This window comes from Crotalus tigris, unplaced genomic scaffold, assembly GCF_016545835.1.
Source record: "Crotalus tigris isolate CLP2741 ecotype Arizona unplaced genomic scaffold, ASM1654583v1 scf7180000019021.11574027:1482141, whole genome shotgun sequence".
Taxonomy (NCBI): domain Eukaryota; kingdom Metazoa; phylum Chordata; class Lepidosauria; order Squamata; family Viperidae; genus Crotalus; species Crotalus tigris.
In genome coordinates, this window is record NW_024097333.1 from 1,276,461 (window position 1) to 1,303,579 (window position 27,119).

Below are 27,119 nucleotides of genomic sequence, written 5' to 3' on the forward strand. Positions count from 1 at the left end.
TTTTCCCCATATCTCCCATATTCTGGCCAATGGCGCGCCCCTGTATGGGTAGAGGCTGCTGCGCAACGCGCACGAAGATCAGCGGTGCGTCTTCACATATGTACGGCGTTCTGTACTGAAGCTAGCTGGAGGAACATTTGAAAACACAATTCAATCCACTAATAGCGATCATCTGATGTTTTTGTACAACAAGATATACAGCGATTCACTGTACGAAAAAGTCTCAAGTGTCCCCAAAACTTTTCGCTTCATCGCCCCCTTTTCGTTCCGTCGCCCCCCTGAAAAATGAAATCGCCCCCTGGGGGGCAATATCACCCAGGTTAAGAACCACTGGACTAGATGACCTCCAAGTTCCCTTTTTACTGTTATTCTGACCCTGCTGCTTTCAAAGCTCACGCCCTCCTAGTCTAGGTTTGCATGCAGACCTTGCACCCCTGCACCTTGAGCCCATCCGAGCCCTCTGCCACCTGGCCAGGTCTGCATTGAGCAGCTTCCCTGGCCCATCTCTGCTGCCCAGCCCACGAAGCCTCCGAGACCCCCATCTCAGATTGCAACGGGCGGTTTGCAATCTGGGTTTGCAGATGGCCAGTATTGCCTGGCCTTGTGAATGTAGCCCTGGGTTCCTCCAACGAATCCTCTCTCCCAAGACTGCTTATTCTGCCTCCCTTTCTCTCTCTCTCTCTCTCTCTCCCTGGCTGCCAGCCTTCCCCACACCCTGGCTCTCCTTAAGAGAAAGGCCCCGCACATTCAAGGCTGGCCAAGCTGCAGAACGGAGAGAAAAACCCAGTTCCTTCAGCCAACTGGCCCCAGATTGCGCAATGGGGAGGGGGGGCCCACCCTGTCCCTGCCAGCCCCCTTGCAAAGGGAGGCAGGAATCCTGGCAGAATAAGGATCCTTCCGTGCCCCACTGCAGCCATGGTATTGCCAAACCTTTCCCTCCCCCCCGATAATTTTTTTTTCATGAGGACTAGAAACTTGGCTTTTGGCAACAGGACATCCTCCATAAGGCCTGAACTTGGAGACTGGGCCTGCACGAGTGTTTTTGGGTGGGACAGGGATTTGCCTGTGGCCAGAGAGTTTCTGCAAAAGCTGCCCCATTTGTGTGGGTCTTCGGAGGGGCAGGCCGGGGTTGTGTTGCAGAGAACAAAGCCAGCATTATGCCGTGGGATTTGAAGCCAGAATTGTGAGCTGAGCTTGGAGGGGAGGAAAAAAACGGAATCGATTGTCTAAGTCAGGGGTCTCCAACTGGGCTACTTCAAGACTTATGGACTTCAGCATGCTGGCTAGGGAATTCTGGGAGATGAAGTCCACTAGTCTTAAAAGTAGCTAGGTTTGGAGATCCTGGGCCTAAGTTAATGTCCTTTGAAAGAGACAGACCAAAAAAAAAAAAAATAGTGGGATTTCTTCCAAATAAGCACTGAAAAAGGCACCCCTGCCTGGGTTTTAATTTATCTAAATCCAACATCCCAAGAGGAGGTCACACAGCTTTGCAAACGTTAAGTTTCCCACTGGAACGGGGCCGTGCAGTTGCGCAGACTCTGCAGCCTGCATTGGCTTGAACACTAACTCGCAAACCATCGTGTCCTGCGAAAGCCCGGCCCTTGCAATCAGCTTACGCTCCAGCACGTTGCTCAAAACTGGAAAGTCAGGCTGACAGAGTAAACCACGGTTTGGTTCGCCGCAGATAAACTTAGGCAATCCCAGTCTGAATTTCCCCTTCTGAAAGTCACGTTTGAGCTACTCCGCACAATCTCTTGCAGACTTGTTTTAGTTTTGATTCTATTCATCTCCTGGCGGCAGCAGCAAGGGGGAGGCGGGGTGGGGGCAGCCCCACCACGGAGGGGCCTGAAAACGGCCACGGGAAAAGAGAGGCTCCTTTGGAGAGCAATGAGGAGGTGGGGGGGGGGTCAGGAAAAGGAATTCGAAAGGTAGAGAGGAAACGCCATTACATTCATTAGCCATGGCTGCAAACTCCTTGCGTTGTGTTTCTGGTGTGTTTCTCCTCCAAACAGTTGGAGAGTCACTGCTTGTTTTTCGGCAAGACCTGGGATTTTGCAAGAGGTCCTGGCTCCCTCCACGGTTTGGCAAAGGGGTGCATCCAGGAGGCTCCCAGCTGCCCCCTCCCCAAAGAGCGGGGCTGCCTTGCCCGGGGATGTCGTCCTTTTCCGCTGCTCTCGGCTGTGTCCTGGGGGCTGCGGGCTCAGGAGAGCCCCAGGACGGGCTCCTGACTCTGCTCAGCTCTGGCCAGGGTCACCTGGATGGTGTGGGCCAGGTGCTGCAGGCCGATCAGGTAGCCGTCCTCGTGGCTTCCGGGAGTCCAGGCCACGTTGTGGCGAAGGTGGATGTGGGCTGGGGCGGGGAGAGTCTTGCCAAAGTCAATCATCCAGATGCTGGCCTGGCCTTTCTGGCCGTGGAGGAAGAGCAGAGAGCTTCCAATCACCTGGGAGCGAGCAGGGTGGGTAAAAGGGGAAGGAAGGAAGGAAGGAAGGAAGGAAGGAAGGAAGGAAGGAAGGAAGGAAGGAAGGAAAAGGAAGGAAGGAAGGAAGGAAGGTTGGGGAAAAGGGAAGGAAGGAAGGAAGGAAGGAAGGAAGGAAGGAAGGAAGGAAGGAAGGAAAAGGAAGGAAGGAAGCAAGGAAGGAAGGTTGGGGAAAAGGGAAGGAAGGAAGGAAGGAAGGAAGGAAGGAAAAGGAAGGAAGGAAGGTTGGGGAAAAGGGAAGGAGGGAAAGTTGGGGAAAAGGAAGGAGGAAGGATGGGAAGAAGATGGATGGATGGGTGGAAGGGAGACGGAAAGGAGAGACAGGTTGCAAAACAGGAAGGAAGGAAGATGGAAAGGAGGTCAATGGATGGGAGGGAGGGAGGAAAGAAAGGTTGGAAAAAAGGGAGGATGGAAGGGAATGGAAGGATTGGAAAAAAGGCGGGATGGAGGAAGGAGAGAAAGAGGGAAGGAAAGAAGGAGAGAGAGGACGAAGGGAAAGGAAAGAAGGTCAAAAACAGTTCCCCAAGTTAGAAGAATTTGTATGGCTAACTTTGCAGGCCTCAGAATAATGTTCTAGGCCAGTGGTTCTCAACCTTTTTAATACCGCGACCCCCAACCGGTCGTAAGTCGAGGACTACTCAACCGGTCGTAAGTCGAGGACTACTCAACTGGTGCAGCACCGTTTGCAGAATGGGACTTTTGGCGGGCTCAGCAGGGCAGAGACAGCCTGGACAATTCCTATTGGCTTTTGAAAGCCAATAGAATTAGACTCTATCCAAGAGAGACTATTCTATTGGCTTTCAAAAGCCAATAGAATAAAAGGGAGGAGCACAGCTAAGGAAAAGGGGGAAAAAAATGGCGGACTGCATTGTTTGGCGACCCCCGTGAAATGGTCGTTCGACCCCAAATGGGGTCCCGACCCACAGGTGGAGAACCGCTGTTCTAGGACTTGGATCAAGCTCCTGAAATGCCATCCACCCTGGAACAAGCTGAGCAAATATTTTGGGGAAGCCAAATGTAAATACTTGACATAGTACGGCAAATAAAGCAGGGACACACACACACACACCCTACTGCAAACGATATAAATAGAAAAGGGTGGTCTGCCCTGCAATTTTTGTTTTTGTTTTAAATGCTCTTGTTTGTAAACACTTGTTTGTAAATCCACTTCTATATGGATGTGCTTTAAACAGGGAGGAGCTGCCCTGAGCATGCACAAAGTTCTTTCATCAGCCAGAACTGCTGGATGCAAAAATCTGCTGCTTTCCAGCATTCCTCTAACCCAAGGGTCAACAACTATGGCAACTTTAAGACCTGTGGACTTCAACTCCCAGAATTCCTGAGCCAGGAATAGAAGTCTACAGGTTGTAAAGTTGCCCATAGTTGCCCACCCGCTCTAACCCAGTATTTTTCAAATACTGCTAGCTGGGGAATTCTGGGAGTTGAACTCCAGACAACCTAAATTTAAGAAGAACTGCCACAAAGGAATTGGACTCCTTCTGTTGTTTTGCAAATTAAGCTTATATGTGCCCAGTTAAGAAATAAGTTCTACTGGCTGCATTCCCACAACCCGCTTAATCTGATTAATAATAATAATAATAATAATTATTATTATTATTATTATTATCGATCATCGCACAGTCAGCCAGATGTTCAGACTGGATTTGGCATTTTGTCTACCTATCGAGTCCTTACCCAGGACCTGGGATAGGCAGATGTGGATGTTTGATGGTATTACAGATATCGTCGCAGGATGGAAGCAGTTCCTAATAAGGCTGCCTTTTGCAATTGACTAATAGCAAATTTGTCAATGCCAATGGTGTTCAAGTGGTGCTCCAGTTGTTTTGGGATTGCACCCAAGGCGCCTATGACTATTGGTACTACCCTTGCTGGCTTTTGCCACAGTCTTTCTATTTCTATTTGTAGGTCTTTGTAGTTTGTTATCTTCTCCAGTTCTTTCTCGTCTATTCTGCTGTCTCCAGGCACTGCCACGTCCACTCTCCAGACTTTTTTGTCTTTCTTATGGACAATTGTTAAGTCCGGGGTGTTATGTTGCAAGTGCTTGTCTATTTGCCAACATAACATAATTATAACTTATTATTAAAATAAAACATAACATTATTATATTAATTATCTTAAATATTATTATTATTATTTATGGACTTATATAAACCGCTTTAAGTTGCAAGCACTCTCTAACGCGGTGTTACACAGTAAGGCAATGTAATATGTGTTGTATATATATATATAATATATATATAATATATAATATATATATATATATATATATAATTTACATTGCACCCCAAAACAATCTGGGTCCTCATTTTACCTACCTCGGAAGGATGGAAGGCTGAGTCAACCTTGAGCCGGTGAGATTTGAACCGCTGACCTGCTCAACACAGTCAGCTAAAGTGGCCTGCAGTACTGCACTCTAACTGCTGCGCCACCTCGGCTCTTTTTATATTGAATATAACCTTTTGCCTGGATTATGTGCTCAACTGTAAACCGAGTCATCAAGCATGGAAACAAAGCTATTAAAAGCCACCCAGGACCCAAATTAAACAAGCTTGGGGGCTGTGCGAACGCACCTGCGAGATCTCAAACAGACCCAGTGTTTTGTGTGAACGCAGCCCTTGGGTTGCAGGAGATTTCCTGGCGAGTAAAATACCAAACACCCCCCCCCCTGACCATCTCCAACCCAGGCCCTCTTCCTAACGGAACTGCAAGTCCCACAATCCCCTCAGCAAACCGCTTGGAATTATGGGAGTTGAAAACTCATCTGGATAAAACTCATCCCCTTAAATGGCTCCAGATGCTTTCAGCTCCCAGTCATTTAAGCAGGGAGGAATCCAAACCCAGAGCTAATTTCCTTGTGTTTCCCAATACCCTCCAGTCCAACCTGGGTGGGTCAATTCTTACAATTAGGGTTGGGGGAAGCACGTCCCCAGATTATTTTTCATAGATGGGGTGGTGAGACAGGACAATTTTGTCTCACGGCCCTTTTGAGAGCTCAAAAACACTCGCATTTCCACCTTTTGGGGGGAGGGAGTTGGGGGGGTTCCCCAGCCAATTACCTCGTGCCTCTTGAAGAAGTTGGACTTGTCCAAGGCTTGGCGCAAATTCTCCAGGCGTGCCAAGTAGGTCTTCTGCAACATTAATATTAAATATTATATTAATATTAAAACAGGAAGAGTTGGGGGCCAGTGTTCCCCCCACCCTTACACCTGTCTCTTCTTAGAAGCATTCTTTGCCAAGAAAAAAAAAATCAAATATAAGAGCGACTTTAATACAGTGAGGATGATTTAGCAATAGCACTTAGACTTATATACCGCTTCTCAGTGCTTTACAGCTCTCTCTAAGTAGTTTACAGAGTCAGCATCTTGGCCCCAACCATCTGGGTCCTGGGAAGGCCGAGTCTTCCTAGAGCCGGTCAGGAATGAAGGGGTGGGGTGGGGTGGGGTGGAATGGAACGGAATGGAATAGAATAGAATAATAGAATGAAGAACAGAACAGAACAGAACAGAATAGAATAGAATAGAATAGAATACAATACAATACAATACAATACAATAATATAGAATAGAACAGAACAGAACAGAATAGAATAATGGAATGAAGAATAGAATAGAATAGAATAGAATAGAATAGAAATAGAATAGTGGAATGAAGAATAGAATGGAATGGAATGGAATAGAATAGAATAGAATAGAATAGAATAGAATAGAATAGAATGGAATTGTAAGGACCCACCCCACTTTGCATCTTAAGAAGACAGAACTCTTGGAATAGTTCTTCCAACAGGAATCCTTTATTAAGAGAAAATGGTTGCAGGCATGCTAGACAGGACTTGGGGTCCAAGCTCTCCCATTCAAGGTTTTAAGGGGTTCCCCAGTAGTCCCACCCAATCAACCCCCCTTCCAGTGATAGTTTCAAGTATCACAATTCCACCTCCTTTCTTCTTTCTTCCGTCTGGATGGAGACTTCAGATACTACATGAAAGGCAATTACCCTTCTTTGATATGTTAACGCTTAGAGGTTACAATAAACACACATTCAGCTCTTTGAAGTGTAAAGAAGGAAGTGAGGGCCATAAAGCCCCTTTGCTCTCCCCCTTCTCTCCCTCTTATGGCAGAATCCAGAGAAGGCAGAATTGGGAGTTTCTATATTTGATAATTTAAAGATGAAATATAATTGGATTCTGACATCCGGCCCCTCTTAACAATAAGAGAGATCCACCTGAAAGAAAACGCAAGTAAAAATTTTAGTTAGGCTTGTTAGGATACTCTGTGTGAAACTTCTTCAATAGCTTCGGGGCTCTGACATGACGTTTATGGACCCACTCATTTTGTGAGGGAGGGAGGTGTTTCCAGGCAACTAGGTACTGAGTTGCTCCATGATATCTCCTAGAGTCAAGGACTTCCTTTATTTCGAAGTGTTGTTCACCCTCCACCATGATTGGAGGTGGGGGGGGGGGATTTTTGGCCGTAGAGGTGACTGATGCTCTCTTTTCAGCAAGCTGCAATGAAAAATTGGGTGTATTTGCCTGAGATTTTTGGGTAACTCTAATTCTACTGTTACTGGATTTATGATTCTTTTAATTGGAAAAGGTCCTATGTATTTTGGTCCAAGTTTTTTACAGGGCTGTAGGGACTTTAGGTATTTTGTAGATAAGTACACCATCTCTCCTATAATGAATGGTGTAGGCTCAACCCTTTTTTTATCGGCTTGTGTTTTGTAAGCCTGCCTAGCTTCATCTAGTGCTTTTCTGACTATTGGCCAGGTGTTTTGTAATTTTTCCATCCATTCTTTCAGCGAGGGGATCGTTGGTTCGTTTGGGGTTAATTCTGGCATGGGGTTGAAACTTTGACCGGTGGCTATTTGAAAAGGAGTGTAACCTGTGCTGGAGTGGACTGCATTATTGTAGGCAACTTCTGCAAAGGGGAGTAAGTCCGCCCACTCGGTCTGCTGGAAACTAAGAAAACATCTTAAATATTGCTTAAGTACTGAGTTCATTTTTTCAGCCCCCCCATTTCCTTGAGGGTGGTGGCTAGATGTCAGTCCCTGAGTGGTTCCTAAGAGGGATAAAAATTCCTTCCAAAATGCAGACGTAAATTGCACCCCCCTGTCAGAGATGATGCGTTGGGGTGCCCCATGCAATCTGTAAATGTGTTGGATGAAAAGTTTTGCTAAGGCTTTTGCAGTGGGAATCTTTTGGCAAGGGATAAAGTGCACCTGTTTGGAAAACAAGTCCGTGACCGTCCAGACCACAGTATTCCCATTGCTTTCTGGCAATTCCACTATAAAATCCATGGCTATTTCTCTCCAGGGGGCTGAGGGACTTGCCACTGTTTGCAATAGTCCTGGCACTTTCCCTTGCAACCTCTTTGCCGTGGCACATTTTGGACAACTGGCTATATAACTTTCAATGTCCTTTTTCATGGATGGCCACCAAAATTGCCGTTTAATTAAATGTAAAGTTTTTACAAATCCAAAATGCCCTGCTGATTTTGTGTCATGGCAAAGGTGCATGAAAGTTACTCTTTGAGTTGTTGGTATATATAACTTTTCCCCTATCCAAGGCAACCCGTCTTTCATTGTGCACACATTTTTGTTTTTCTGGAACCAATCATCTGTTTCCAAACTTTTTCTGAATTCAATTCCAGTTTGGCTGTCCAGTTGTGGTTTTAATTTGGCTTGGGTTCTTGTGGTTACTGGTGCTGCCAGTTGTGACTCTGCCATTATTGGTCTAGAGTCTGTGGTTCGTGCGCTGTTATATTGGGGCATGCGAGATAGTGCATCTGCCAGGAAGTTCTTTCTTCCTGGTAAATGTTTGAGCTTAAATTGGAATTGGTGAAAATGCTGGGACCAGCGGGCTTGTTTGGGATTGAGTTTCCTGGAAGTTTTCAGGGCTTCTAAATTTTTGTGATCAGTCCACACCTGGAAGGGGATTTTGTTGCCTTCCAGGAACTGTCGCCATGTGAGTAATGCCCAACGTATCCCATAAGCCTCCTTCTCCCATACGGGCCAGCGCTGTTCTGTTTCCGTGAGTTTCTTGGATGTATATGCACAGGGTTGCAATACTGCATCATCATTTTCTTGTAATAGCACAGCCCCCACTGCCACATCACTTGCATCTGCCTGTATTATGAAGGGTTTGTCCATGTCTGGGTGCCTTAGTACTGGTTCGGCAGAAAAAAGTCTCTTTAGTCTCTCAAACGCTGCTTGGCACTCCATTGTCCATGTTAGTGGCTGGCTAGGTTTTACTGAGGATGTTCCCTTCGTTTTTAGTAAGTTAGTGAGGGGCAAGGCTATCTGTGCAAATGAGGGGATGAATTGGCGGTAAAAGTTTGCAAAGCCCAGGAAACTTTGTAGTTGCTTTCTTGTGCGGGGTGGTGCCCATTCTAATACTGCTCTGACCTTCTCTGGGTCCATTTCAATGCCCTGGGGGGATATGCGATAACCTAGGTAGTCTATCCTTTCCTGGTGGAATTCGCATTTTGAGAGTTTGGCATATAGGTGGGCGGCTCGCAGCTTCTTTAAAACCGCTCTGACAAGGTTGACGTGTTCCTCTTTTGTTTCGGTAAAGATAAGAATGTCGTCCAAGTAAACAAGGACCCCCTTAAACAGGTGCTCCCTTAGAACGTCATTGATTAATTGCATAAAGACTGCAGGGCCCCCTTGTAATCCAAATGGCAAGACTTTGAATTGATAGCACCCCATGGGGCAGTTAAATGCAGTCTTCCATTCGTCCCCTTCCTTGATTCTCACTCGATAGTAAGCTTCCCTTAAGTCTAGTTTAGAAAAAATTTTCCCTTTCGATAGGTGTGACAGCATGTCTTTCATGAGGGGCAGCGGGTATAGGTTGCTTTCACTGATTGTATTCAGGGCCCTATAATCCACGCATAAACGTAAAGAGCCATCCTTCTTCTCTCTAAAAAGGACCGGGGCAGCCACTTTAGGCTTGGCTGGCTCAATGAAACCTCTCTCCAGGTTTTTTTTTATAAATCTTTCCATTTCCTCCTTCTCCTTTGGGCTCATGGAGTATAATCTGGGCTTCGGGAGTTTTGCCCCAGGCTTGAATTCAATGGTACAGTCTGTGGGTCGGTGGGGGGGAAGCTCATTCGCCCTCTCCTCACTGAAGACTTCAGCAAGGTCCCTATATTCCTCTGGTATTTCTGTTAATCTTTTTTCCTCTCCTATGGATGCTTTTTCTATTCTTGATTCTGGTAGCCTCTCTTGGGGTTTTAAGTCCATAGGGTCCCCCTTCGGGAATTTGATTTCTGTCGTCCTCCAATTTACCCAGGGGTTCCATTTTTTCAACCATTCCATCCCTAGAATCATTGGGCATTCCATACCTGGGGTCACCACAAACGTTAAGTCCTCTTCATGGTTGCCCAGGGAGAGGTGTATTGGCAGAGTGGCTAGGGTAGCTGGCACCCCCCCTGCTATGGATCCATCTAGCTGGCCAAATGAGATTGGTTGTTCCAGTCTCCTGGATGGGATGCCCAGATTCCCCACTAGTGTTGGGCTAATGAGGCAGCGGGTGCAGCCAGAGTCTATTAAGGCTTTCACCTTCACAGCTTCGGGCATGGGGGGGATTAATATAGTCACTGTTTTGAAGATGGGTGTGATGCGTCCACTTACCAGGGGTTCGCCTTCCGAGCTGTCATCTGAGGCATCCACCGTCCCTGTGGTGTAGGCTGGAGTTCTTTCCCCTTGGTGAGCAGAGGTGGGGTTTTCTGCAATTTCCATCATTTTCATGGCTGTTTCTTTTGGCTTAGCTGAATACCCTCTGGGTTTGTTGATTGGGGATCTGTCTGGGTTGTGCTGGGGGGCCTTTGAGCGGCATTCTACAGCTCGATGCCCTTCTCTTCCGCACTTGAAACACCCCATCTGCTTCTTGGCTGTATCCGATGATTTCACCGGTTGGTGTGTCAGCTCAGGCGGGGGGCGGCTCCATTGTTTTCCTCGGCGATGCCTCTTCAATATGTCGATCTCTGCTTCCTCTGCCAAGACGTACCATTCCTCAAGTCGATGTGGGTCTCCTCGGGGCAGGCAAGCATCATATAGATCATAGTTTAGTCCGTCTTTGAAACGGCCAAGGAGGATGTCTTCTGGCCAATTCAGTTTGCTGGCAATGGCTCGGAATTCTTGTGTATACTCAGCCACTGGGCGTTTGCCCTGCCTCATCGTTGTTATTCTTTCACGGGCTTTGCGATCAGCCAGGGGGTCTTCAAATCGTCTTCTCAACGAGGACATGAAACGGTTGAAGTTACTGAGTTCTGGGGCATTGGAGTCATGCAGGTTCACCACCCAATCTGCAGCTGGTCCATCCAGGGCAGATTGCACGATCCGGATGCGGGCTTTGTCGCTGGGGATGTCCTGCCCATATTCCTCCATGTAGCTGAGGACTTGGGTTAGGAAAAACCCCAAGCGTGTTGGCTCCCCTTTGAATTTCACCTCCAACGGTGGACGTCTTGGAATGGATCGGTGCCTCCATTGTGGGTGGTAGTGTCTTCCGTCCAGATTTCCATCTGTGGTCCGGTAGGGGGTGGGAGCTCCTGGATCAGTAAATGTCCCTGGGGTTGCAGGTTCCACGTCCCCCTCGGTGTCTCTCCCTTTGTGGCTCCAGGAACTGGGGCGGGCGTAGGGCTCAGGAATCTCCTCTCCTAGGGAGCTGAGAGTTCTCTTCATCAGGTCAATAGCTCTCTCTAGGATCCAGTCTGAGTACGGCATACAGCTTCCTCCCTCTTCACTTGCGTGCAGGGATTTCTCCATCTCCTGCTTCCATTCTGGTTGCTTGGTCCCCCGTCTCAGGGTCACTTTTCTTGATTCCTTTCCCCACTCGCTTTTCTTTCCAACGCCCATCGACCAGCGAGGCTTGTGGTCCTGTGTCTCCACCACTTCTTCTTCTGAGAAATCTGGCCTCTCGGATCCCAACATCTGGCAAGGTTCCAACTGGGTCAGCGGCTCTCTTTCCAGGGAGTTTTCTCCCTCTCTTGCTTCGTTGTCTGACATGGTAAATTTTTGCAAAATCCCCCGGCAAGGGTCTACCTTCCAGGTGGATTAATTTTGCAAGTCCTGTCTAATGTAAGGACCCACCCCACTTTGCATCTTAAGAAGACAGAACTCTTGGAATAGTTCTTCCAACAGGAATCCTTTATTAAGAGAAAATGGTTGCAGGCATGCTAGACAGGACTTGGGGTCCAAGCTCTCCCATTCAAGGTTTTAAGGGGTTCCCCAGTAGTCCCACCCAATCAACCCCCCTTCCAGTGATAGTTTCAAGTATCACAATTCCACCTCCTTTCTTCTTTCTTCCGTCTGGATGGAGACTTCAGATACTACATGAAAGGCAATTACCCTTCTTTGATATGTTAACGCTTAGAGGTTACAATAAACACACATTCAGCTCTTTGAAGTGTAAAGAAGGAAGTGAGGGCCATAAAGCCCCTTTGCTCTCCCCCTTCTCTCCCTCTTATGGCAGAATCCAGAGAAGGCAGAATTGGGAGTTTCTATATTTGATAATTTAAAGATGAAATATAATTGGATTCTGACAGGAATGGTGGAATGAAGAATAGAATAGAATAGAATAGAAATAGAAATAGAATAGTGGAATGAAGAATAGAATAGAATAGAATAGAACAGAACAGAACAGAACAGAATAGAATAATGGAATGAAGAATAGAATAGAATAGAATAGAAATAGAAATAGAATAGTGGAATGAAGAATAGAATGGAATGGAATAGAATAGAATAGAATAGAATAGAATAGAATAGAATAGAATAGAAATAGAATAGTGGAATGAAGAATAGAATAGAATAGAATAGAATGGAATAGAATAGAATAATGGAATATAGAATAGAATAGAATAGAATAGAATAGAATAGAATAGAATAGAATAGAATAGAATAGAATAGAATAGAATAGAATAGCATTTAGACTTACTGTATATCCTACTTCATGGTGCTTTATAGCCCTTTCTAAGCGGTTTACGCCTCTTGCCCCCAACAATCTGTGTCCTCATTTTACTGACCTCGGAAGGATGGACCTCAGCTCTGCCACTGATCAAAAGCGTGGTCCCACTTTTCAGCAAGCAATTCTGCCTCCCCCCCCCCTCCTCGGTCAAGAACTCACGAGCACATCCACACGATTCTTCACAAATTGCAAGAAGATCTCTATAATTTGATCCTGGCTCCGCATCTGCTTGAAATCCCGTTGCACAGCTCCTCCCTCGATCTGTAGAGAGGGAAAAAGAGAGAGCAATAGCACCTAGACCAGTGGTTCTCAACCTTCCTAATGCCGCGACCCCATAATACAGTTCCCCATATTGTGGTGACCCCCAACCACTTATACATCATCGGGTGCCAGGGGCGTGGCCAAAGAAAAGGGGAAAAAAATGGCGGACAGCCTTGTTTGGCGACCCCCGTGAAATGGTCGTTCGACCCCAAAATGGGGTCTTGACCCACAGGTTGAGAACCACTGACCTAGATGTATATACCGCTTCGCTGTGCTTCGAGCCCTCTCTAAGAGGTTTACAGAATCAGCCTCTTGCCCCCTCCCAACAATCTGAGTCCTCATTTTACCGACCTCGGAAGGACGGAAGGCGGAGTCAACCTTGAGCTGGTCAAGATCAAACTCCTGGCAGTGGGCAGAGTTTAGCCTGCAATACTTCATTCTAATCACCACAGCTCAGTGACAGTTTGGAAAGTGGGTATTCTGACCTGTTGATGGAAGACTTGCTTCTCCAGCACAGGCACACAGACACATGTGCAAACACATACACACATACACACGCTCTCTCTCTACTTCAGCTGCTCACCGTCACCCCCTCAATCCGGAACCCCAGAGACGTGCTGGAACTGGTATTTTCCCTCCACTGCATGTAACGGGGCTTGGTGATAGCCCCTTGGCTGTGCTCCTCTGGCGTGGGGGCCCAGGGGTCAATCTTCACCATCTTTTGGTAGAGGTCTCGCCGGGGGGATGACCGGGGATGACTCTTGCCCACTTCGTCCTCCAAGTACGTTCTGGACAACCGCGGTGAAAGGGAAGCACAGTTACTTGGAGAGTTTGATTCTCCCTCCAATTAACTCAAAAATACCCCATTTACTAGCGGAGGGGGGAATGGTGGTGGCACTTTGCATGGTTGTCTTGTCCAGCAACCAGGGAGGGGTCAGTTTTCCCAGGAGAACCGGGCAGGAAACAGACTAAATGGGCTAATTTTACTTTATTGTAATGCTACATTACAGTTGTCCTCGATTTACAATCATTCGTTTAGTGACTTATGATTTATGACCATTTTCACACTTAGGACCGTTGCAGCATCCCCATAATCAAAATTCAGGCACTTGGCCACTGACTCAGATTTATGATGGTTGCAGTATCCCGCGGGGGGGGTCATGTGATCCCCTTTTGCGACCTGGGGAAGTCAGATTCACTTAGCCAAGTAACTCACTTAACGGAAGTGAGTCACTTAACAACGGTGGCAAATAAAATGGGGCAAAAACTTACTTAACAACCGTCTTGCTCAGCAAGAAAAAAAATTGGGCTCAATTGAGGTCGTAAGGCAGGTAGGAAAGGACAAACCTCCATCTCTTTTTATGGCCAGATAAGTTATGTTTTCTTTCTCTGTCCATTAGGCCAGGGCTTTTCAACTTTTTCACCCATTGTACCACTTTTAGGATATGGCAATATCCGAGTACTTCCAGTCGCCTAGCAAGGTGTTCAAAACTTGATGACACCCCCCCAAAAAAGAGGAAAAAAGTGATAAAGTACAGGTAGTCCTCGACTTACAACATTTTGCTTAGTGACTGCTTGAAGTTACAATGGCACTGAAAAAAGTGCGTCCCAAGCCACAGCTGAGCGAGACACCTGCCTGCCCGCCTGGCCGCGCTCTTCCTCCTGTCCGAGGTTTTCATTATTGTGAGTATTTCTGTTGAGGATTGGCAGCGGAAGTGGGCTGGGGGGGGTTGTTTGGTTTTTATTCCCCCCCATCTGCTGGGTGGTTGCAGCAGGTTTTGGTCACTTCACATGACCCTGGGACACTGTGAGTGTCATAAATAGGAATCAGTTGCCAAGTATCTGAATGTAAATCAGAAGACCCTGGAGATGCTGCAACATTCCAGCGGATTGGTGCTTCTTCTGGGCTCAGCAGAAGTACCAGGATCAGCACCGAGCTCCAGCTGAAGTCTGGTGCTGATCCTGGCGCTTCCACTGAGCCCTGACAGCCCCGAAGAAGCGCCGATCAGCTGGAAAGCGGTACTGATCCTGGCGCTTCCGCTGAGCCCCGACAGCCCTGCAGCTCCAGCCGTCTCTCGCTCAGGCTTGTGCGGTGCTGCCACCGGTTCAGCTCATTCCCCTCCCCTGCTACCACTTTTCTAGGATGGTCGCGTACCCCCTGCCAGGTGCCAATGTACCACAGGTGGTACCCGTACCACTGGTCGAAAAGCCCTGCATTAGGCAGCTGAGGGCCTCCCACTCTCTTATCCGGTCGTTCGCTAGGGATCATTATTACAAGATCATTCCCACACAGATGCGTTTGGATCCAGGAAGATTTGGAAGAGGAATTTGTAAATTAAAGATGGGCCCAATCCCCTTCTTCCCACCCACCCTGTGAGGAAGGCCGCTCTGACCTGGTGCCCATCTTGCAGTCCATGATGCTGGGATTCTGGAGTCCGAGCAGAAGGTCGTCCATCTGGATGTAGCGCTGTTCGCCCACCTCAGCCACCCCGTGGTAGGCAGGCACGAAAGGGCGCAGGACGTCCGTCATCAGCTCAGACAGACACGCCGCCTCCACAGCGCTGAACTTCTTCAGGATCAGGCCCCCTTCGCTGGGTTTGAAGTTCCCTGAAAGGAGAAGGGAGGGGAACACCTGGAAGCCAAGAGCAAAACTTAGCTCTGCCTTAAAAAATGGCTTTTTCTGCATGAATGGCTAGAGAATTCTGAGAATTGAAGTCTACCCATCTTAAAGGATGCTGGCTGGGGAATTCTGGGAGTTAGTCCATCCATCTTAAAGCTTGCTGGCTAGAGAATTGGACTAGAAAACCTCCATGGTCTCTTCCAACTCTGTTATTCACCTTGAAACATACTGGCTGGGGAATTCTGGGAATTGAAGTCTACCCCTCTTAAAGCATGCTGGCTGGGGAATTCTGGGAGCTGTAATCCACCCCTCTTAAAGCATGCTGGCTAGAGAATTCTGGGAGTTGAAGTCCACCCCCTCAAAGCATGCTGGCTAGGGGATTCTGGGAGTTGAAGTCCACATATCTTAATGCATACTGGCTGGGGAATTCTGGGAGCTGTAGTCCACCCCTCTTAAAGCATGCTAGCTGGGGAATTCTGGGAGTTGAAATCCACCTACCTTAAAGTTGCCATGGTCGAGAAACACTAACCCCTCTTGCCTGTTTGGTCTCCAATTTGGCCTTGGCTCCTGACCCCCCTCCCCACACCTTCTGCTGGGCACCCCACAGATCCTTGTGGGACTCATACCTTCGTGTCCAGCCAGCTGCACCCAGGAGCTGCGTCTTCGCAAGGACCAGTGGACCATGGTGAAAAACGTCTTCCAGGATTTTGTCTAGAGAAGAAAGCCAAAAAATAAGTGGTTGAAAACGTGGAAACTCCGTGTATATGCGTAGGGTGAAACCAGAAACCCTGGTGGGGTGGCCTGCAGCAAGGATATATCCATGGATGGTGTTCACACAACCTGACTGGCCGGGCTCAACAACAAATATTTGAGCTTGACACATCAAAAGAACACAAGACATTGTTTCTTTGACAGCTCACTTTTTTTTCAAGCTGCATTTAACCCAATACAGGAAGTCTTTGACTTATGACCATAATCTAGGCCATAATTCTGGTTGTAAGTCCAGCCGGATCACCCATATGACTGAAGCCGATTTTATGATTTTTTTTGTGGCGGTCATTAAGCAAAATTGCACATAACTAATTACATGTAATAATTGCACTATTCTAGTATTGGAGGGGCTGCCCCAAAGAAGAGGAGGGGGTCAATTTATTTTTCCAGAGCGCCAGAGGGCAGGACAAGAAACAACGGATGGAAACTAATCAAGGAGAGAAGCAACCTGGAATTAAGGAGAAACTTCCTAACAGGGAAGACAATTAACCAGTGGAACAGCTTGCCACCAGAAACTGAGGATACTCCATCCCTAGTGGCTTTTAAGAAAAGATTGGATGGCCATTTGTCTGGAATGGCATAGGGCAGGGCTCTTCAAACTTGGCAATTTGAATACTTGTGGACTTTAACTCCTAGCATAGGGTCTCCTGCTTGAGCAGGGGGCTGGACTAGAAGACCTCCAAGGTCCCTTCCAGCTCTACTCTGATTGATAATTGACTGGTAAGTATGGGATGCTGCAAACAGTCATCAGTGCAGACTGGCTGCCAGCTGCCCAAAATGCAATCATGTGATTGTGTGTACGTGTGTTTGTGTGGTTGTCAGAACCTCAAACTGAGATGTAAGTAGCTCTGGGGAGGTCTGTCATAACTTTGAACATTTGCTAAGTGACCTGTTGTAAGTTGAGGACTATCAATATTAGGATGCTGACAAGACACCTTAATCCCAATAGCAGCAACATGGGACCTTCCTCATCGTCAAGCGGTTAAGGAACCAGGCTAAAAAGCAGGAGGTTGTAAGTTCAAGTCCTACCTTAAGCATGAAAGCAGGCTGGGTGACTTTGGGCCAATCACCAGGAGACGGTGAGTTCTAGTCCCGCCTTAGGCATGAAAGCCAGATGGGTGACCTTGGAATGGCATATCTTGGGCAGGGGTTTGCTCTCTTCCAACCCTATGATTCTAAGATCCTATGGGCCAGTCCCTCTCTCTCGGCCCATCCCGCCTCACAGGGTTGTTGTTACGGGAGAAAGATTGTGCATATAAATCCCTATGCATATGAGACCCCACCTGGAATACTGCAACCAATTTTGGTCACCATACTACAAAAAGGATGTTGAGGCTTCGGAAAAAGTTCAGAGAAGAGCAACTAAGATGATCCAAAGCCTGGAGACTAAAACATACGAAGAACGACTGTTGGATTTGGGGATGGCCAGTCTAGAAAAAAGAAGAAACAAGGGAGACATGATAGTATTTGAGGGGCTACCACAAAGAAGGGGAGGGTCACATTATCCACCAAAGCACCAGAGGGCAGGACAAGAAACAATGGTTGGAAACTGAACAAAGAGAGAAGCAACCTGGAACTAAGGAGAAACTTCCTGACAGTGAGGACAATTAATCAGTGGAACAACTTGCCAACAGAAATTGTGGGTGCTCCATCACTGGAGGTTTTTAAGAAGAGACTGGACAGTCACCTGTCTGAGATGGTATAGGTTTTCCTGCTTGAGCAGGGGGCTGGACTAGAAGACCTTCAAGGTCCCTTCCAGCTCTATTCTATTCTATTGGACATATTTTTCACCTTGACTTATTTGTCAAAATAATAAAGGCGGGATACACCTAAATAAGTAAATAAGCAGAAAAAAACCCTATTGTTCTAAACACACAAAAAACCCCAGGAACTAGAATAGAATAGAATAGAATAGAATAGAATAGAATAGAATAGAATAGAATAGAATAGAATAGAATAGAATAGAATAGAATAGAATAGAATAGAATAGAAAATATGGAATGGAATGGAATGGAATAGAATGGAATAGAACAGAATAGAACAGAACACAATAGAATAGAATAGAATAGAATAGAATAGAATAATGGAATATAGAATAGAATAGAATAATGGAATGAAGAATAGAATAGAAATAGAATAGAATAATGGAATGAAGAATAGAATAGAATAGAATAGAATAGAATAGAATAGAATAGAATAGAATAGAATAGAATAGAATAGCAGAGTTCGAAGAGAACTTGCGGATCATCTAATCCACCCCTTGACCAAGAAGGAGACCGTACACCATTTCTGACAAGTGGCTGTCCAGTCTCTTCTTAAAAACCTCCAACAATGAAGCACCCATAACTTCTGGTGGCAAGCTGTTCCACTGGTTAATTGTTCTAACTGTCAGGAAGTTTCTCCTTAATTTCTGGTTGCTTCTCTCCTTGATTAGTTTCCATCTGTGGTTTGTTGTCCTGCCTTCTGATGATTTGGAAAATAGGTTGACCCCCCTCCCTCTTCTTTGTGGGAGCCCCTCAAATACTGGAAGGCTGCTATCATAGCACCCCTGTCCTTATTTTCACTAGATTAGTCCAGTCTCTTTTTGGAAACCTGCTTCTACAAAGAGGGAAATTCCTAAAAAAAACCTGCAAGCTGGGCCCTGCATTACAGCCGCCTCTTGCAAGGATGTGCAAAGGATGTGCAAAACAGCCAACTGATCTTTGTCCACGCAACGCCAGGCACAATCGCTGGGGCCCTCCAGGCTTCCCCAACAGAAGAGGAAGCAGGAACCAACGTGCATCACTGTGGGCAGGAAATCTCAGCCTGGCTTGGCCCAGAGACCACTTCCTCCCACACAGCTGAGCTGGGAGGCCCTTGAGCAGCTCCGCCACGTTCACCACCCGAAAACTAGCCAGCTAGCACAGCCACACCTGGAATGCACAAGTCACGAGGGCCCCGGGAGTGACACCAGCTCTGCAACGGGCCAGGAAACCCCCTGCAGTCTGTGCAAAGGCTCGCCTGCAAGCATGCAGAGTCCTTTTGCACCCACCCTTTTGCACGCCAGCTGGGCGTGGGGCTTTGGGTCACGTGGTCCAGGCGCCACGGGGTTGACTCTTCTCTCTGTTGTGGCAACGCGGCAGCTTTGCAACACAGCCTGGAGACTTTGCTGAGCATCTTCTGGGAGCAGCACATTGGAGGGGGTTAATGGTTCCTCGCACCCAGAACCAACCGAGCGGCATTCCAAAGGATGTACGCCACTCTGATGGGTCCAGAGTCAAAAATTTACACTTGTCTGGGTTCCAGTCCACAAACCACGGAGATCAAAGGCAGCAGCGATGAAAGGCACTTTATTTATTGCAGAGTTTTCTGCACAGTCCTCTTAAAACCACCCATTGGGAGGTTTTGCAGGGTTCAACTCCATCTGATTCATAACAACACAGTGCTTAGCAAAATAAATAAAAAGTTTTGGCATCAAAATGTTGTGTAGCTGACTTTGGCAAAAAAACAAACAAACAAAAAAACAAAACAAACCAGCAGTCGGGTAGCCCCGTTTCTAATCAAGAAATGTTATTAAGAGGCAGAAGATTATTTTAATGAAAACAAAACACAAAGCTTTTTTTTAAAAAAAGGGAGTTTGAGAAGGTTTTGCCCTTTACTAAAATTAGTAAAGTTTAATCAGGAAATAGACTTCTCAACTTCTAATCCAGTGGTTCTCCACCTGTGGGTCGGGACCCCATTTGGGGTCGAACGACCATTTCACTGGGGGTCACCAAACAACGCAGTCCGCCATTTTTTCCCCCCTTTTCCTTAGCTGTGCTCCTCCCTTTTATTCTATTGGCTTTTGAAAGCCAATAGAATAGACTCTCTTGAATAGAGTCTAATTCTATTGGCTTTCAAAAGCCAATAGGAATTGTCCAGGTTGTCTCTTCCCTGCTGAGCCCGCCAAAAGTCCCATTCTGCAAACGGTGCTGCACCAGTTGAGTAATCCTCGACTTATGACCGGTTGAGTAGTCCTCGACTTACGACCGGTTGGGGGTCGCAGCATTAAAAAGGTTGAGAACCACTGGTCTAATCAGATGCTCAGAAATTTTTAAAAAATGCAATGAGAGATTTAATCTTTTGAGCTGGACACTCAAATGTTTGATTCCCCCAATTAATACAAGTAGTCCCGACTTACAACTATTTGTTTAGTGACCGAAGTTACAACATCCCTGAAAAAAGTGACTTGTGAACGGTTCTTACAACCACTGCAGCATCCCCCTTTTGGTCATGTGATCAAAATTCAGACGCTTGGCAACTGACTCATATTTATGACGGTCGCAGTGTCCCGAGTCACGTGATCCCCTTTTGCGAACTTCCAACAAGCAAAGTCAACGAGGAAGCCAGATTCACTTAACAACTGGGTGATTCACTTAACATCTGGGGTGGGAAAGGTCATAAAATGGGGCAAAACTCACTGAACAACAGTCTTGCTCAGCAACAGAAATTCTGGGCTCAGTTTTGGTCATATATTGAGAACTACCTGTATGTGCGGAAGGATACAGACAGTCCTTGACTTACGTTCATTTAGTGACTGTTCAAAGTTGCAATGGCACTGAAAAAAGTGACTTATGACCATTTTTCACAGTTACGACCATTGCAGCATCCCCCCCCCCATGGTCACGTGATCAAAATTCGGATGCTTGGTAACTGGTTCATACTTATGACCGTTGCTATGTCCCAAAATCACGTGATCCCTTTTTGCAACCTTCACACAAGTAAAGTCAATGGGGGAAGGCGGATCCACTTAAGAACCATGTGACTAACTTAACAACTGCAGTGATTCACATAACAACTGTGGTCGTAAAATGGGGCAAAACTCCCTCAACAAATGTCTCACTTAACGACAGAAATTTGGGGCTCAATTGTGGTCGTAGGTTGAGGACTTCCTATATATGCAGAAGGATATTTATCAGCCTGCCTAAAAAAGTAAGGTTTTAAAGAATAACCAGGTTGTTATCCAGAGCCTTAAAAACCCACCCAAAATATCAAATTTTCTGATTTGCTGTTGTGCAGAAGCAAAAGTCTAGCTCAGCTTCTACGACGGGTATGGAATTTAACTGCCATAATCCCCATCCTGGATGATTGGGGATGAGGGGCCCTCCTCACATTCTTGGGGAGGGGGTCCCAAATCCCCTATTTTAAGCCTTCCAGACTCCCCCATTGGACTGACAGTCCGTTGCTCAGTTCCATTATTCACTTTTGCACAACTGATAATGTAAAAAAAAATATTTTTTGCTAATCTTGCAAAAATCTCTATTTTGCAAACAACAGCTTTGAATCCTGGCGTTGCACTTTCCTTCCTATTTTAAGCAAAACTTTTCACCACCCATTCAAGTTGTGCTTCCCCAAAAAATTTCCTACAATAACTAAAACTTTTCTGGAAAGTTTTGATTTAAAACTTTGTTGTGACTTGGTAACAATTCTGGGAGTTGAAGTCCACAAGTCTTAAAGATGCTGTCAGAAACCAATTATATTTCATCTCTAGTTATCGACTATGGAAAAACCCCATTTCTGCCCTCTCTGGATTCTGTCATACGATGAAGGGGAAGGGGGGTGAGCAAAGGGGCTTTATGGCCCTCACTTCCTTCGTTAAAATTTCAAAGGGACTGAATGTGGATCTCACCAAGAGGACTGACCATAACAATATGGCCATTGCCTTTCATCTACTCCTCTCTGAAGTCTCCCTTCTGCCGGCCGTGAGGAAAAGGGGGTTGGAAATGTAATGCCTGGGATTGTCGCTGGAAAGATGGTGGGGTGGGGTGGGGCTGCTGAGGACCCCTTAAAACAGTGGTTCTCAACCTGTGGGTCGGGACCCCATTTGGGGTCGAACGACCATTTCACGGGGGTCGCCAAACAAGGCTGTCCGCCATTTTTTCCCCCTTTTCTTTGGCCATGCCCCTGGCACCCAGTGATGTATAAGTGGTTGGGGGTCACCACAACATGGGGAACTGTATTATGGGGTCGCGGCATTAGAAAGGTTGAGAACCACTGCCTTAAAACCTTGAACCGTAGGGCTTGGGCCCCAGGTCCTATCTAGAACGCCTGCAACCATCTTCTCTTAATAAAGGATGCCTGTTGGAAGAAAGATTCCAAGAGTTCTGTCTTCTTAAGATGCAAAGTGGGGTGGGTCCTTACAGATGCCAAGGTTAGGGACCCCTGTTCTGGCCCTCCGGCCCCCATCTCACCTTTCTCAGCACCCGTTTCTTTGCCGTGACCGACTTTCCTTCGGCGTCGCTGAAGACGTCATCTGACTCTTGGGAGGAGCTGGCCAGGGATGAGCAGGTGGACGAGCCTGAGACGGACCGGTCGAAAGGCAGCCCGGGGGCTTGGCTTACGCAGGAGGGAGATGGCCCTGGGGGCTCCCCAGAGGTCATCTGGCCCAGCAGGCAGGGCGGAGGCCCCTGGCATGTTTGCAAGCCATTGCTGGAAAAGGCCCCACGGCACAACTGGGCCCCTCCCGCCGTTGCCTCGGTGGTCCTTGCTGGGTCAGAGGGGGGCTCTGCCGCCTCCCACCCCTCAGCCTCCGTTGGCTGAAGGAGAGATCCAGAGGAGGCTGGAATCCATTCCATGAGGGCTCCGAAGGACAGATCACCGGATCCCAGGCCGGAGGACTCTCGTGGTTGCAATGGCTCCAAGTTCGGATTCCACCAGGCTTGTCTAAACAGGGAAACCCAAACAAGGCGCAAAGATATCAAAACATTTATAATCTGTTTGCTTAATTATTTATAGCAGTGTTTCTCAACCTTGACCATTTTAAGGCATGTGGACTTCAACTCCCAGAATTCCACAGCCAGCAATGCTGGCTGTGGAATTCTGGGAGTTGAAGTCCACATGCCTTAAAATGGTCAAGGCTGAGAAACACTGGTTTATAGCATTGTTGTTGTTTTTTTTTTTAAAAAAATCCATGCTTTCACTACAAAGGCCCATAAATTAAGTAATACTACCTATATTTTCCCCCAAATAACTCAGGGAATTATATGAATTTTTGCTCCCAAAAATGCATTAGGGCTTATTTTTCCGTAATGTCTTATTTTGGGGGAAATACAGTACTAAATGCCTCTGGCTGGCTGGCCATCTTAACTGGGGCTTATTTCTGAGGTAGGGTTTATATTACGAGCATCCTGAAAAATCATGCTAGGGTTAGGTCCCATTTTGGGGGGAACAGGGCATTAGCCATCTGAGAAAGAGTGGTGGCAAAGGTAGTCCTCAACTTACAACAATTTGTTTACTAACTTTTCGAAGTGACAACAGCGATTTATGACCGTTTTTCATACCTATGACTGTTGTAGCATCCCCACGGTCACATGATCCAAATTCGGACAACTGGTTCATATTTATGACGGTCACAGTGTCCCGGGGTCATGTGATCAACTTTTGTGACTTTTGTGACAAACAAAGTCAATGGGGAAGCCAGATTAAAGACCCTGTTACTAAACAACTGCAGTCGTGCAACTTTTCTGGCACGAAAAGTTGTAAAATGGGACAAAACTCACTTAACAACTGTCTTGCTTAGCAATGGAAATGTTGTAAGTCGAGGACTAAATGTATAGGATCTCCAAGATGAGCATGCAGAGAAAAAGGAATGGGAAGAAGGGAAAAAGGAAGGAAAGAAGGGAAACAGATGCTTCACTCCCCATGGCTGCCTTCTGCTCTAACCTTGTCTCTAAAGTAGTTTTTAATCACGGCAAAACAGGCCCAGAAACATTTTTTCAAAGCTTCATTTTATCTGATAAGTCTGAACTCAGGAACGTCAAAAAAAAATTGCATTTCAAGATTGTAAAGGGAAAGATGAAGCAAAAAAATAAAAATAAAAATCAGAAGTCCAGAGGCAGATTTTTCCACTCTGACAAAATTTGCAGAACTCATGAACTTTTTAAAACATAATTTAAGGAAAGGATCTCCCTGTGTTATTTTGCAAAAGGCACTGCCAGACTCCAGATTTTTTTTTCACTTCGTGGTATTTGAATGGTCTGTTTCCTGTCCTGGCCCAGCCAGGAACGCAATTACTCGAGAAATGATTAATGGAACAATGGCAACAGGAGGAGCCGGAATTCCACTGAATAGAGAGGTTGGCAGTCTGACTGTGTTTGTTTCAAATGACCTGAAAGGGCTCCGAACGGGCTTAAAGGGGCAGGCAGTCCTCAAACCCTGGCCCTGGAAGCCAGGGTTATTTCCTGCAACTATTCAGCCACTTTGCTTCCTTGTTTTTAAGAAGTTGTGAAAATGGATAATAAAAAAAAAAAAATTAAGATCAGGCAGTCCTTGACTTACAACTGTTCGTCTAGTGACCGTTCAAAGTTACAACAGCACTGACAAATGTGACTTATGACAGTTTTTCATAGTTACGACGTTTGCAGCATCTCCCCCCATGGTCACGTGATCAAAATTCAGAGGCTTGGAAATTGGTTCGTACTTATGACCGTCACTGTGTCCCAAGGTCATGCGAAACCCTCCCCCCCTTTTATGACTTTTTGGGGAAGCCAGATTCACTTAACAACTTATCAACTGCCGTGACTCGCTTAACAACTGTGGCAAGAAAAGTAAAATGGGGCAAAACTCATTTAACAAATGTCTCACTTAACGGTGGAAGATTGGGGCTCAATTGGTCATGACCTCCTGTAATTAGTAATAGTAGTAAAGTTGGAAGGGACCTTGGAGGTCATCTAGTCCAACCCCCTGCTCAGGCAGGAAACCCTACATCATTTCGGACAAATGGCTGTCCAGTCTCTTCTTAAAAACTTCCAGTGTTGGAGCATTCACCACTTCTGGAGGCAGGTCGTTCCACTGGTTAATTGTTCTCACTGTCAGGAAGTTTCTCCTTAGTTCTAGGTTGCTTCTCTCCTTGGTTAGTTTCCACCCGTTGCTTCTTGTCCTGCCTTCAGGTGCTTTGGAGAATAGCTTGACTCCCTCTTTTTTGGGGCAGCCCCTGAGATATTGGAATACTGCTATCATGTCTCCCCTCGTCCTTCTCTTCATTAAACTAGATATACCAAATTCTAGATTTGCTCAAGACCCAACTGAGATTGGCTCTTTGATGCTTCTTTGGACTCTTGGAGTAAAATGTTTTATATGCCGGCTGTCACCCAGCCCTAAAATGGAAATAATTAGTATTTAAAGGCAAAATTCCCCCTCAAGAAGGAAGAGAAAGAGGATCAGATTCACCTTCTAACTTCTAATTTTACAGAACTGGAACAGATGCAGAGTCATAAAATCAAAATCCTTTTTTCCTCTTTGGATTTTTTTTTTTTTTTGCAGGGCAGTTGCTGGTGTGCAACTCAACAACCAAAGTAGGGCCTCCTGCCAGCTGCTCCCCCCCACACACCCCCGTGTTCAATTCCCCCCCCCCTGCATGGGGGCAACAGGCAGACCTAGTAGCTGAATGCACCCGTGTTCAAGGTTTACCCAAGACAAGCAAAACCAAAGCAAAGAGAAACAAACCCAGTTTATTCTGGAGGTGAATACAAGTGGTAGTTTTGGCATGGGGTTCCCCCCCCAATCCTTAAAAGGAGCATATTTGTTGCACACCAAGTAAAGATAGGTCCTTGACTTGAAACAGTTCATTTAGTGACTGGTCAAAGTTACAACGGCACTGAAAAAAGCGACTTATGACCATGTTTCACACTTATGACCATTGCAGCAGCATCGTGGTCACGCCATCAAAATTCAGATGCTGGGCTACTGACTCATATTTATGATGGTCGCGAAGTCCCGGGGTCACGAAATCCCCTTTTGCGGCCTTCTGACAAAGCCAAGTCAGTGGGAAAGCCAGATTCACTTAACAACCATGTGACTTACTTAACAACTGCAGTGATTCCCTTAACAAGAACAGTCATAAAGTGGGGCAAACATTTACTTAACTGTCCTACTTAGCAACAGACATTTTGGGCTCAATTGTGATCCTAAGTCGAAAACTGCCTGTACTCAGCTGGGTGGCTGGAAGACCCCAGTGGCTGCATTCACACAACCCACTTGGTGTGACTCAGTTGTGCGTGTTGTGTGTGGGGGGGCTTGAGTGGGCTTTGGGGCGTCAATTTAAGGGGCTCAGGTGGGATCGCTCTTCCTTCTGCTTCCAACAGTAATCAAACAAGGAGGGGATGCACTCTGCCCATGCACAGAGGAGCTCTCTTTGCGGCTACCCGCGCAGAGATTCCTTTCCTTTGGAAAGCTGGATGGAAATCAGGAAAGAAAGCAAAGAAAGGCCATCCAAACTGGGATGGGGAGGAAGACCCCTCCCCAGCTCTCCGCTCCTACCCCCCCCCCCATCAAGCAGGAGCTTCTGTGCGACCCGCATCTGGGTCCGGATGCGTCTCCCTCGACGCGTGTCTTGCTGCTTTGCACGGAAAGAGCAGTTGCATCGGGAAGATCCCCCTCCCCATTCTTTTTTGCACCCCTCCCCCCCCCAAAGAATCCTCCAGTGATCTCCCCGGGAGCCCCCTCCCGTTTCAACCCTGCCCTCCCCTTCCCTCTTGGCTTCCGCCTCTCCAGCGCCCGCCCCCGAAGCCCCCTCTTCAATTCCTCACCTGCAAAAGACGCAACTACGGGGGATCCATCCCGTCCCCGCGTCTCCGGCTTGCAGAGCACGTCAGAAAGGCGGGGACAGAACCCGTGCAGAGAGACGGCGGGGGGAGGGGGAGAAAACGCAGCGGAGGAAGGGGGACCGCGAGGAAAGGCTGGTCTCGGTCTGCCCTCTGCTGGCCGCGGGTGAGAGCGCAGCCTCTGTCCAAAGTGCAAAAAAACGATTCACATTTGTATGAGTGTTGCTCAAGTCGGTGATCTTCTATCCCTGGTGGCAAGCTAATTTTACTGAGATATTTTTAAACCCCAAATGAAGAAAAAAAGCTATTTTTATTACTTTTGCATGTGTTGATCAGCCACCTCATCCCTTTTCATGCAACGCAGGGACCCTCCCAAAAAAAACGGTCACGAACCTAGCTTGTGCTGCATAAAATTTCACAAATGCCATCTCCTGGTTATCGTCCCAAAGTCAA

The 27,119-nt window shown here is 46.8% G+C and overlaps 1 protein-coding gene across 1 annotated transcript; it reads right to left on the reverse strand.

Annotated features, from left to right (window-relative positions):
* Positions 1-1,404: 1,404 nt before the first annotated feature.
* LOC120314929 (inositol-trisphosphate 3-kinase A-like) lies at positions 1,405-26,747 on the reverse strand. Its single transcript, XM_039358515.1, has 8 exons — positions 26,652-26,747; positions 22,317-22,788; positions 15,963-16,047; positions 15,110-15,323; positions 13,300-13,504; positions 12,615-12,716; positions 5,554-5,625; positions 1,405-2,440 (listed from the first exon to the last, which is right to left on the reverse strand). The coding sequence occupies exons 2-8, from the start codon at positions 22,698-22,700 to the stop codon at positions 2,201-2,203; spliced, it is 1,302 nt and encodes a 433-aa protein (XP_039214449.1). The 5' UTR covers positions 22,701-22,788; positions 26,652-26,747; the 3' UTR covers positions 1,405-2,200.
* Positions 26,748-27,119: the final 372 nt, after the last annotated feature.

Bases quoted from the DNA above. Each gene is read 5' to 3' on its own strand.
- LOC120314929 (XM_039358515.1), bottom strand. From the start codon at position 22,700: ATGGAATGGATTCCAGCCTCCTCTGGATCTCTCCTTCAGCCAACGGAG. The intron at 12,717-13,299 runs GTGAGCAGCTGA...CCCTCTCTACAG, and splicing joins TCCGGATTGAGGGGGTGACG to ATCGAGGGAGGAGCTGTGCA. The intron at 2,441-5,553 runs GTAATTGGCTGG...GCTCGCTCCCAG, and splicing joins ACTTCTTCAAGAGGCACGAG to GTGATTGGAAGCTCTCTGCT.